The sequence below is a fragment of the Ictidomys tridecemlineatus genome, chromosome 12 (assembly GCF_052094955.1).
Source record: "Ictidomys tridecemlineatus isolate mIctTri1 chromosome 12, mIctTri1.hap1, whole genome shotgun sequence".
Lineage (NCBI taxonomy): Eukaryota > Metazoa > Chordata > Mammalia > Rodentia > Sciuridae > Ictidomys > Ictidomys tridecemlineatus.
The window spans coordinates 31,395,756-31,408,629 of NC_135488.1; the positions used below are offsets into that span (position 1 = coordinate 31,395,756).

The 12,874-nt window shown below is 43.4% G+C and overlaps 1 protein-coding gene across 2 annotated transcripts in view; it reads right to left on the reverse strand.

Moving 5' to 3' along the window:
• The window catches only part of Tmem87b (transmembrane protein 87B), a 51,315-nt gene extending 38,710 nt beyond the window's left edge, over nucleotides 1-12,605 (reverse strand). For both annotated transcript variants that reach the window (XM_078028302.1, XM_078028301.1), the window contains exons 1-6: nucleotides 12,225-12,605; nucleotides 10,180-10,240; nucleotides 6,792-6,883; nucleotides 3,959-4,084; nucleotides 2,890-2,940; nucleotides 1,246-1,336 (exon numbers count right to left, since the gene is read on the reverse strand). In XM_078028302.1, the coding sequence (XP_077884428.1) occupies nucleotides 1,246-1,336; nucleotides 2,890-2,940; nucleotides 3,959-4,084; nucleotides 6,792-6,883; nucleotides 10,180-10,240; nucleotides 12,225-12,350 (547 nt within the window). In that variant the 5' untranslated portion in view covers nucleotides 12,351-12,605. The remainder of the gene's footprint in view (nucleotides 1-1,245; nucleotides 1,337-2,889; nucleotides 2,941-3,958; nucleotides 4,085-6,791; nucleotides 6,884-10,179; nucleotides 10,241-12,224) is intronic.
• Between the last annotated feature and the right edge of the window lie 269 nt (nucleotides 12,606-12,874).

Here is a 12,874-nt window from a genome sequence, read left to right on the forward strand (position 1 = left end):
CAGACACCCACTCTGGAGAACATTAGCCAAGGTCATTCCACTCCCTAGAAAACAGTTTACTGTCCACTCCCTAGAAAACAGTTTACTGTCCACTCCCTAGAAAACAGTTTACTGTGAGCCTGCTCTCATGGGGCACCAGGGAACTAGAGCTTTAAGAGGCACTCAGGGTCGGGGCAAAGGCGGGTGTCACAGATTGTAGAAGCCACAGCTGTCAGGCTACTTTCACTCTTAGGCTGCAGACAGAGCCTCTCTAGAGATACATTTATTTTGGGGCAGTACTGGGGATCAAACCCAGGGCCTCATGCACTCTAGGGAAGTGCTCCACCACTGAGCTATATCCCCAGCCCTTGTTATTTTTTGACACAGGTCTCACTAAGTTACCCAGGCTGTGTTTGAACCCACAATCCTCCTGCCTTGGCCTCTCATGTTAGTAGGATTAGAGTGTGTGCCACCACCCCCAGAAAACGGATCCTTTAAAATACATTTTTCAAATAACAATCATTTAAAATCCCTGATGACAACTGTTAAAAGTTGCATACCCATTTCCATATGTTAAGATTTTTTTGATTTGACAGGATGGAAAAATTTATATTGCTCTTTGAAGTTTGAAATTTCTTAAGTTTATCTGAAATAGCTGGACATAGTGGTGCATGCCTGTAATTCCAGTGGCTTGGGAGGGATCCCAGGGAGATCGTGAGTTCAAAGCCAGCCTCAGCAACCTAACAAGGTCCTAAGCAACTCAGCAAGACCCTGTCTCTAAATAAAACATAAAAAAAGGATATGGGGATGTGGCTCAGTGGTGGAGCATACCTGAGTTCAACCCCTAGCACCAAAAAACAAACAAAAAAACCCCTGAAATATATACAATTATTTGTCAATTAAAGAAAAATTCATTTTATAAAAAGTTATTTCCTGGGCTGGGGTTATGGCTCAATTGTAGGGTGTTTGCCTCACATGTGTAGAGCACTGGGTTGAATCCTAAGCACCACATAAATAAATAAAACAAAGGTATTATGTCCATCTACAACTAAATGTTTTTTAAAAAAGTGTCTTTGGTTAACAATAAAATTTTCAATCCATTAAAAAAAAGGTACATTAAGTACGAAATTTTAAATCCTCAAAATGCATGCTTAACAGACCCAATTCTTAAAGAGATTTTTAACGGAGAATGTAGATTCAGATCAGTGATGATGAAGAATACAGAAAACGCAGACAGTAAAGAAACATGTATGTAGTGTAATTTACCATTCAAATTCCAGCTGGCGTCTGTTTTTTCCGTTTTAATAGAAACAATAAAGATGTGAAACCCATCTCTCTGTGTTCTGGCTACAATATCCTGAAATGGGGGAAAAAATCCTTGAGGTTACTCTTAACAAGCTACTGTATAAGACAGAGTTGAACAGTTGTTCACCATACGTTACAAGAGTTCCTGGTAACTAAGTTGGTTCACTTTTTAAAAAACACAAACAGATAAAACAGCAAAAAGGAGGGGTAGGCAGCAAAGGACAAATATTGCTCCCTTTTTTTTTTTAAACCATGATCTTCCCAGACTCAAAAGGGGCAGAGGAAAAAAAAAAAGGCTTTTCTCACTCTTCAACCTACTCTACCTCTTATTTCTATAGGCTCCCCTTAAATTATGATCTGTTGCCAGGTGTGGTGGTGCACGCCTGTCATCCTGGCTGTTTGGGAAGCTGAGACAGGATTCAAAGCCAGCCTCAGCAAAAGTGAGGCACTAAGCAACTCAGTGAGACCCTGTCTCTAAATAAAATAGGGCTGGGGATGTGGCTCAGTAGTGGAGGGCCCCCGAGTTCAATTCCCAGTACCAAAAAAATAAAATAAAATAAAATAATTTGATCTGTTTATTTAATATTACATGAATATTTTTTCTTAATATAACTTCTCATATTTTACTCTAATATCATCAAGCATTGTTTGAATTAAATGTGTTCTTTAAACACTGAATTGAGGAAGAAAGGAAGTCAGATAACATTGTCTGAAAGGAGTCAGACTGAGTATTGTGGCCCCTTACAGGGGACCTCACAACCAAGGGACACAAAAATCCATGGGTCCATATAGCCCTTATATAAAATGGCATGGTGTTTGCATATAACCTACACACATCTTCCTGCATGCTTAAAAATCATCTCTATATGATTTATAATGCCTAATGAAATGTAAACGCTATGCAAATAGTTCTAATGTATTGTTTAGGGGAAAATGACAAAAAAAAAACAACTCTATATATTCAGTACAAAATTCATTTTTACAAATATTTTTTGATCTGCAGTTGATGTGAGGACCAACCACATGTAGACTAAAGGATTCCGAGGTCAGCAGCCTGCTAAGGAACAACACTGCCCACTATACTCATTAGGAACCTCCCTATGGCTGCACACAATCCCACACATGCCACTCCTGAGCATCTCCTATTCCTTTTCTTCTCCACACAAGGCGGTTTGTGTAGTATCCTGGCCACCCCAAAATACCCACACTGCCTGACTCCCCCCACAGTCTCTCCTCCTCTCCCTCCCTCCTGGGATCAACAGCTGAGCTCTCCACCACTGAGCCACTCGCCCAGCCCTCACGTCCGTCCGTGGTTCCTGTCTGTGTGTCCTTAATGAGGACAGCAGTCCCCTGCTATGCTCTCTTACACATTGAGAAGGGGGATTCTACTCTTCAAGAAAAGAAAGGCTGCAGAGAAGTTAATCTTAAATCACAACTGTAAAGAGATCTTTAAACAAAGACAGAAACAGCATATGCCAATTTATACAGATGCTTTTCTTTCTGATTTTCATAACACCGATCTCTAACTATCTGTTTACTGTCTTTTTTTCTCAATCTTACTATAAGTTTTGCACATTTGATTTAAAGACAAATAAAATGGTTTACCATCGATCCTTCCTGATTTGAAGCATTTCTGATACCTGTTAGTTCTTTATTCTGGAAAAAGGGGAAAAAAGTAAAATAACCCCATTATATATTGTTGCACGTCAATGGGTAAAAGTAATTTTAGGAAGTAAGAAAAATATTTTAGAATAAAGATTTGAAAACCAAACATTGGAGAACATCCTCTGAAAATAACAAAATTCTGCTTTTTACAAACACTTTCTTCACAGTGTGGTTACTGCTGGATAGTGGTTATTGTTGGGGGTACTGGTTCAGGACCTCACTACCCACCCAGTGGATACCAAATCCACAAATCTGTATATCCCTCATATAAAATAGCATGGTGTTTACATATAACCTACACAAAATAAAAGCAGGTTCTGGGTACTAAAATATTCTGTTCTTGATCTGGGAGTATAAAGGTGTATTCAGTTTTGAAAATTCATCCACATGTCCTTATGTGAACTTTTCTCTGTTTATACTCTTGCACACATTTTAAAAAGAACTCTTCTTCAAAGATTTACTAAAGACACATCTTCATTTTAGGATTTTCAGAACAAAATTACCCCATAACCTCCTGATCCATGAAGACTACTATTAACATTTGCCCTCTAATGCCCCACAGGAGAGGGGATGTGAAGAGAAGGGTGCCTCCGTGTGAAGTGCTGCTGACAGGCCATGACGGATCACTGATTTAACAGCACAGAGGTCACTGGTGACCTTGATGAGGGCTCATCCCATGGAAGGACAGGGGCAAAGGACTGATGACAGTAAGAACAAATGGGAGGTAAATTGAATCCAGCGGATCATAAAAGGCTCTGCAAGGCTGTTGCTACAAAGGGCTACAGAGAAAGGAACAGGATCTTTCCACGTAACACTACTACACACAGAACGTCTAAAACTAGAATCAAGTTCCTCCATCAAGATACTGACAGAACTTTACTACTGACAAAACTGTTTACTACAAATAAAACAGACTCAGCTTTAACACAGCTGATATTCAAGTTCAATGAGGGAAACACCTGTAAATCATTGTTGCAATCTAAGTCTGTTTAACACAGCTGTTACTCACGTTCAATGAGGGAAACACCTGTAAATCACTGTTGCAATCTAAGTTTTCATTTTTTGTTGTCCAGCAGTTGATGTTCTTCAAATAAGCACAAAAGTCTTCTTCAAGTTCATGTTTTTGGGACATCTCCTACCCAAGGTAAAATTCTATGTTATAATTTATTTCAATGCTTCTTTTCCTAGAAGATAATTAACACTTAATATATAAATAATACCAAGAGTTTATTTAGTTTGGAAGACTTGGAAATATGCAGGAAAAAAAAAAGCAAGAGATAAAGTTTTGAACATAATTCTAAGTACAAGTGAGGTTACACACAACATTTTAGCCATCCCAATGTATTCAGACACAATAATATGTAACCTATTTATGTAGGTATGTGATGGGTATCCCATCACATACCTACATAAATAGGTTACATATGGCCTTGAAAATGAGTGCTCTACTATTGAGCTCCAGCCTTTTTATTTTATTTTCAGATAGAGTCTTGCAATATTGTCCAAGCTGGTCTTGAACTTTTAATCCCCCTGTGTTCACCTCCTAAATAGCTGGGATTACAGGTGCATGCCACTGCACAGAACTACAATCGATTTTTTCCCATTTTTATTGGCACACTGTAGTTGGACATACTGATGGAATTCATTGCATAATCATAATCTTGCTGTATGAAAATGACTGATCAGGATGCCACCACAAAGAAATCGTTCATAGGAAACTAGAGCATAATTTGTCCTTGGCCAACTTCTACCTTATCCTATGTATAAGAGATTTTACAAAGAAAATAGCACTAAATTACAAAGAAAGGTAAAACAAACAGCCACCCAAAGCAAAGGTATAACCCAACTGAACAGAGAGGAGATGCTTACAAGTCAACAGCCTGAGGTTCCCTGCATCCTGAACAAAGGCATAAGCCAAGCTCCTGATGGCAGCGCTCAGCCACTGAGAATGCTGGTTTTCATCTGGCACATGGTGCACGTCTAAAATAACAGAGCTTGAGGCAGATGCATCCAGAGTTTGAGGCCAGCCTCACCAATTCAGTGAGCCCGTTAGCAACTTATCAAGAACCTGTCTCAAACTGAAAAAAATACAAAAGGGCTGGGGATATAGCTCAGTGGTAAAGTGCTCCAGGGTTCAAACACCAGTACAAAAAAAAAGGTTCTCACAGACCAAATATAGGCCAATTTGAGAAAATAAATTTTTAAAAAGTAGTAACAGATTATAACCTATATAACAAAAGAAAATTATTATGTATGTTCTGATGACTGGGTTATTGACAGGCAAGTAAAAAGAATGCTAAAGTAAATGACGAATGTTTGATGAAAAGACAGGGTATTTACAGTGTCAAAATCACTTTCCAAATCAGGCATACTGGTACACGCCTATAATTCCAGCAACTCATGAGGCTAAGACCAGAGGACTGCAAAGTTTGAAGACAGCCTGAGCAACTTGGAGAGACCCTGTGTCAAAATCAAATTTGAAAAGTGCTGGGAATGTAGCTCAGTGGTAAAGCACCCCAATACCAAAGGAAAAAAGTGTCCCTACAAATTATTGCTAATAACAAAGAGAAAAGTAGTAACTTTATACTGAAGAAGGCTGGCAGATGCCTCCTTAACTGACCAAATAACATCACCAAAATTGGACAAAGCAGGATTCTGTGGCATTCTGGCCAAAAGTAAATAATCTGAATCTGATAAGGTAGTATCAGAAATACACAAACTAAGGGGTATTTTGTAAAAATAAATGTGTTCACACGCTTCAAAAATAAAATGTCATTAAGATTATCAGCAACGAAAAACAAAAACAAGGAAGGATGATGGGCTGTAATGCTGGACATGGCCCTTTCCCGCTTCTCCCCAAACCACAAAGACACAACTGGGACACAGGGGAAGTGCAAGCAAGGTCTAATAACACATCAGGTGGCACCACATCCATGTTAAATTTCCCAAATTAAATAATTATACTGTGTAATCTACGTGAATACCTGTTCCTAAGAAATATATTGAAGAGTTTAGTGTGAAGGGATAAAAAACTGGGAGATAAAGTAAAAAAGGCAGTATTCAAGGAAAGGGACATTTATTCTGAATGAAAAGAGAATACAAATAAAATATGGGAACACAAGCATTGTTCATGATACAGATATTGGAGAAAGTGAAAATGAAAATGAAGCTAAAATGAAATGATTCCAGGTGACCATCAAGAGAGCCACCTAGGACCCATCCGTCAGGGAGACACCAGAGTCCTGGGCCCTCAGGCGGGAAGAACCTGGCACGGATGCCTTCCTGAGTGTGGCCTCTTCCTCCCTCTCCCTCACTCCCTCCCATCTTCCCATGTTTCCTTCTCCTCCTCACCCTTCTCTGAGATAGACTTGAACTCACTGAACCTACTTGTTCTCACAAAGTTCTAGGTTCCCTAAAGCTAGTATTTTAAAAGAAGTAAAACTTAAAATTTCTCAAGTGTCAGTTGATTTTCACTTGTGTGAAACCCACAGTCCCTCTATCCATGGCCCCTACAAGCCTACCTTCAACATTTACTGACATTTTTGATAAGAGACAAGGCAACCATAAGGCATATAGTCCTCTCAGAATACATACACTTCCGACTTATTGCTTAAGTCCCAACATTAACCTGGGGCACTTCTAAAATTACAATCTCCTTTTCTAGCCTCCTCCTGATAAGCTAATAAATTTTATACTTAAAATTTTTCTTTTGTAGCTTTTTTTCAGAGATGCAAGGCTTACTTAGGAAAGTAGAGACACATTCCAGGGAGTATGTGGGCCACCTGCAGAGGAAGAGGTGGCCCCTCACAGCTTTGCTCACACCAAGACTGTGCTTTACTTACTTCCAGCTCAGGGTACTCGTTGTGACAGGTATGATACTTCAAGGTCCACTCTATGGTAAACTTCACAGGCCTCAGACAACTGAATGACTTAACTGTTTAGAAAAAGAAAGTTTCATATTATATTAATAATGTATAGTCTAGCATAAACTTTAGGCTTTGAGAATGCGATTTTAAATAGGAGACTTTAATGTAACAATGAGTAAAACATTAACTTCCCCAGAAAGTCATTGTGAAATCACAGATACATTCATTGAATTATTACAGCTAACCAAAAGTTACTATACCACTGTCACTGTAACTCCAATGTCAGAATCAACCCACTAGCCTGCTATGTGAAGGCAGAACCTACATCAGTCTAAAATGTTATTACTCAATCATTCAAAATATACTTAAGTGCCTTGTACAGGGCACTTGTACATTACGGTGGTAATGGTAAAAAAGAATAATTCCTATCCATGACCTAGGAGGTGCTTGGGAGGGAAGGATCAACAAGCAGGTACTTGGGGGCTGGGGATGTGGCTCAAGCGGTAGCGCGCTCGCCTGGCATGCATGCGGCCCGGGTTCGATCCTCAGCACCACATACCAACAAAGATATTGTGTCTGCCGAGAACTAAAAAATAAATATTAAAAATTCTCTCTCTCTCCTCTCTCACTCTCTCTTAAAAAAAAACAAGCAGGTACTTGGGACAGGCTCAGAGGCTGACAAAGGGGTGTGGAGGAGCACTGGGCAGGGCACCTGATACCATTCCAAAAAGCTTGAAGTATAGTTATGTGGAGGTGAGCTGGAGGGGGAGGAGAACTGGAGCAGACCCAGACAGGAGGGGAGGCGGTACATGCAAATGCCCAGGGTGAGCGTGAGCATGACCTGACCACCTCAAGAAGGGTTGCTAGGATCAGAACACAGATGGAGAAAGGGAAGAGTAGAGGGCGGGGGAAGCTCAGGAGAGCTCTTACACCCTGCCACAACCTCATGCAGCACTCCAAGTGTACAATTCACAATACCCATCATCGAAACAAAGACTCTAGACACACAATACAGGAAGAGCTGTCCTGTAGCCTTCATGGATAAATCAGTCCAAATGACAAAGATGAGGGACGAGCAAACAAGCATGTGACAGAGTATTTCACTAGCTCGAAGATATCAAGGAAAAGGTTGGACTGCTGAGAAGGAACGGGATGCAGAAAGGAACCCAGCAGGAAAGCAGAAGAATATTCAAAATGAAGCACTGAATGAAGAGTGATCTGGTGTGCGATGGAAGCTCTGGAGAGAGATAGGCGCCATGTCTGAAGAGTGGAGAGGCCTTTTCCCATGTGGATGTCCACTTGTTGCTCCCTTCTCCTAGACAACCCTGCACCTTAGAAGAAAATCAAACCCTTGTGCTCAGGTTTGTCTCTGAGCTCTCTGGTCTGTTTCACGGTCTACACACCCATTCCTACTCCAGAACTACACCATGAATCTACAGTTTTGAAATCAGACAACAAAAGCCCTTCAACCTGGTTCATTTTCAAAACTGTATTGGCCATTCCAGGTCTTCTGTATTTTAATATAAATTTTAGAAACAGGTAGTTAATTCTGTAAAAGAGTCTTCTTAACTTTGATTGGGATTCAATTGACTTGATTGATCAATCTGGAGAGAACTGACAGTGCCATGCTAGCTACAGGCTTCTCATAGATGCCCTTTATCAGGTTGAAGAAGTTTCCTTCTATCTCTAGTTTTCTGAGTTTTTATCATGAATGGGTGTTGAATTTTTTCAAATGTTTTTTCTAGATATAATGAGGTCAACAGCTGGTGAATTGCACTGAGATATTTTCAACACATGCTCCACATGACTGCATCCTGAACTGGGTAGCAGAAGAGGAGTCACCTAACAGAAAGCCAGACGTCTGATGTCCCATAACAGCAAGAACACATCTAAGAGCTGAGACCACACTTAACTCTGCAGTCACTAAAACTTGTTCTGTGAGAACACCAACACTGGATCCTATCCTGTCAACTGATAAACTAGACTACCCGTTTACTCACTCTCAACAACGAGGAGCTGCAGAGTGGACATGCATCGATGGCCAATTCTTCCCTGGAAGCACCCTGGTGACAGGAAGGCTGCCTGGTGAGCGTAGCACCAGGACAAAGGTTCAGGTGGGTGCTTCCCCCATAGGGGCCAGCCACATTATAGCTCTAGCCGTGGTCCAGCACTCTCTCTCCCTAAGCGCTGCTGGACAAAGTCACTCAGAGTCTGACTAAATCCCAGCAGGGTTACACTCTGCTCTTGCATCCTCTGTCCTGCCCCATTCCTTCTTCAGATATGCTAAAATCACTTTTTGACTATAGTCTATTCTTAAACTGTCTTAGGCATTATGCAGAGAAGTTTTAAGACACCTGCAGAGGACCACATTATTTCCTCCCCCATATAGTCTCTGTCAGCCCCAGTCAGAGGTTGAAAGCCTGTTTGCCTAGTCGGAGACATAAATTCACTGAAGCAAACAGAGGGCAGAACTTTTTCTCACCCACCCAAGACTTCCTCCTCACATGCTGGTCACCTGGATGACTATGAAACCAGAACTTCTCTAAGCCACCTCTGCTCCCTGTCTGCTGGCTGGCCTAGCTTCCGGGGGAGAGACCCACGAGTTGCAGACTCACCCCTAACACATGACAGAGGAAAGGGGCCTAATTTTGGATCTCAGGGAAGCCAGTTTGCTTTACCCTAAGAATATGCTTTATCCTGACTCTTTAATTCTGGTAACGAACTTTCCTAGAATTCGACCACAGTAAATAGGATCCATTAAAAGTACACAAAAAATGTGGGTACAACAGCAATTACACAGAGAAGACAGCACTTAACAAATATTTTCATTTTCAAAAGTCCTAGAACTCATAGTGAAAATGGTAGTGTCCAGCTATTTTTTTTGTACTGAACCATGCATACTTAGAAAATTTCAGGACTATTAAGGGCTTATCACAATCACATTTCACGTATTCAAAGGATTTTTACCTTTTTTTTTTTTTTTGTGGTGGTGCTGGAACCCAGGGCCTTGTGTATGCAAGGCAAACACTCTTCCAACCGAGCAAAACTCTAGCCTGGATTTTTATCTTTTGAAATCTGGGACTCAGCCAAATATCACTTAAAACAAATATTTTTTTTGCTGAAGGCTACTTTATTAGACCTTAATTATAATTTTTAAAGAATGATTCATATTCCATTTTCTGAAGGATGAGAAAAAACCCATTCAGTAATAACCAAAGTCTGACTGAAACCAAACTCTAAAATGTCAGGATCACTTAAAAACAAAATATTTGCTTAGCTTTCTATATATGCTGTTACATTAGTTTACATTAAATTAATGGATTAACTTATAATATATAGGTTTATATTATTTAGTTATGCTTACCAGAAAACCTGATTTCAGTAGAGTTAAACATAGTTTTCCTAAATATCAAGGGTCCTGATTTCTAAAATAAAAAACAAACATAAAAAGATCTGGTTAAATTTTTTTCTCTACTGTTTGAATAGTTTTACCCTACAAAATAGAGATCTCTGATCCTTGAACTCCTGTGTCTAACCAGAGAGAATCTTTTAAAATTTAAGTCTAATCACACCACTCACTTGGTTAAAGTCCTGTCTAGCAAGCCTACTCTGCACTTGCCCTCAGTGAGAATCAGAAGTGCCCCAGGTGGGGTGGGGGCAGAGCTGGGGCACCGTGCAATCAGTACGACTGGGATGTGACATGCAGGGTCTATGCAACTGCATGCTGCTGGCTTGGTTTCAAAGTGAAAGTTGCTGATGGGCCTTTATTTTAATCATGTATTTATATGCAGTACTGAGAATTGAACCCAGTACCTCACATATTCGAGGCAAGCACTCTATCACTGAGCCACAACCCCAGCCTACATCAAAGTGAATGTACTTTTGATAAACTATCTCCTTCCCAAACTGTTATGGCTTCCTGTTGTAATTTCAACATACCCAAACTCGACGCTCCTATCCCGGGCATGCTGCCACATACATAATTATCCACTCATGAATCAATTGTCCCTAATATTGCATGAGCTTCTTAAGATATGGGGCAGTGTGTAAAATTCATCTTTGTAACAACAATGACAGGTCTAGTGCAAGGCACACTAGCTGTTTGCTAAACTTAATCAAAAGAACATTTCTTGATGGATTTGCAGTACAAATCAAAGAAAGCCCCACTCCTTTTTAATTTTCTGAGGGGAGAATTTTGACCACCTAAAATGGGGAAAAAAAAATCAGCCCACTTTTTGCAAAGATGGCCCTATGGACCCACCACTACTTGCCAGTTACATAAGAATAATGTTAGCCTAATTGAATTATGTGGCATCCAAGAAACAAAACTTCTCTTCATGGATCAAAGTCACTCTTCCCCTGTGGCCTTTGGATTGTCACCATCCAACACACAGGCAAATAGCTTTGGAGATATGCTCAAGTAGATTGACAGTGTGCACAGTAAATTTGCTTCAGTTTATGATGACTTTCTTAATCGCTTCCACTATAGGAACAGCAGGAAACCGTAAGTGTGGTCTACTAAATTTTGTTTCTTACTGTCCAGAGAAATTAAAAAAAAGCAGATACATACAGGTGCACAACACAGAGCACAAACTTAGAAAAACCCTGGAAGAAATAGTTGCATTGGGTCTGAAAAAAACACAGAAAAATGTCCACATTTGTTCCTCTGTGTAGCTTTTGTTCATGTCGGGGGTGGGGGGCGGTTTGAGGAAATTAAAATGTAAATTTCATCTTTAGTTGGACATCATTTCGATGCATGTGGAAAATACTCATCACAAACAGAGCTGGATGAGTCATCTGATCTCAGAAAAGGAAATAATGCTTCTTCCCGACTTTCTGTCTCTCTTTTGCAAGATTTTCCATAATTCTACCCCTGCTTTCCTCCCACAGCATCTCCCCTAACCACAGGACGCCAGTTCTGCAACAGGGACGTGTCCACCCACCCATTCCTGCAGCCGGCCCCTCCAAGGCTCCAGAATCACAGCCCCGCCCCGCGCCACAAGGTCCCGGAACTGACCCGACGACCAGGGAAAGGCCAGGGAGGAGGGGTGACCTGCGCGACCCCTCTCTGATCTGAGAAGGAAAGGCGGAGGCCAGCGCGCTCTGCTCAGTCTGAACAGCAGGCCGCAGACGCGGTCGGTGGCCCAGGTGCGCCGGGTCGCCGAGACTCGGGCTCTGGTTCGAGTAACCAGGACGTGGCCCCAAGCCTGGGGGCGCTGGGTAGGGACAACCGCCCGGCAGGGCCAGCCTGCTCTTCCTGGGCGCGGGTCGGGCGCCCCTGGCCGCCGCTGCCGCGGACAGAGGCCCCGGGCGCCTGGGGCCCGGCGGGGCCAGGGGAGCAGCCCCCGCCCGTGGCGAGCGCGCCCCGCGAGGCCCGGGACCCTGACGCGGCCCCCACCGCCCACTTACATCGTCGACCGCCTGGGTCCAGAGCCCGAGCTCCGGGACGGCGCGCACGGCCGCCGGGGCGCAGCACAGCAGGCAGAAGGCGGCGCGCAGCAGCGGGGCCGCGGCGAGCGGGCGGCGGGCGGCCATCTTGGCGCGGGGGCGCACCTGGCGCTCCGGACGCCCGCCACGCCCCGCGCCGGCACCTGCCGCAGCTCCGCCCCAGGCGGGCGGGCCCGCGGCGGGCAAGCGGCGCTCGGCCCGGGACGTGGGGAGGCGCGGTACGAGCCCGGGACCGGGGCCGGGGCCGGGGCCGGGGCCGGGCCAGCTCGAGGAACCCGGCAGCTAGGACGAGGGGGAAGGCGGGCTCAGGCCGGCCCGAGCGGACGGGGCGGGGCGACAGGAGCGCAGGGGCGGGCCGCGCCGTGGGGGCGGGGCGCCGGAATGGGGCGGGGACCTGCGTGCTGGCGGGGCGGGGCGGGGGCGTGGATTGAGGTGTGGGCCGGTATGGTCGTGGGGGCGAGGCCGGGAAGGGGAGCCCGCCAGAGATCCCACGCTCCTGTCCTGTCAAGGAGAGCTGTGGATGGAGTGTGGGTTCAAGTTCTGCTCCAGGTGTCTCAGTCTCTTGCATCCTATTCCCCTGCCCCTGCTCCAAGTCTCTCAGCTCTAGGCAA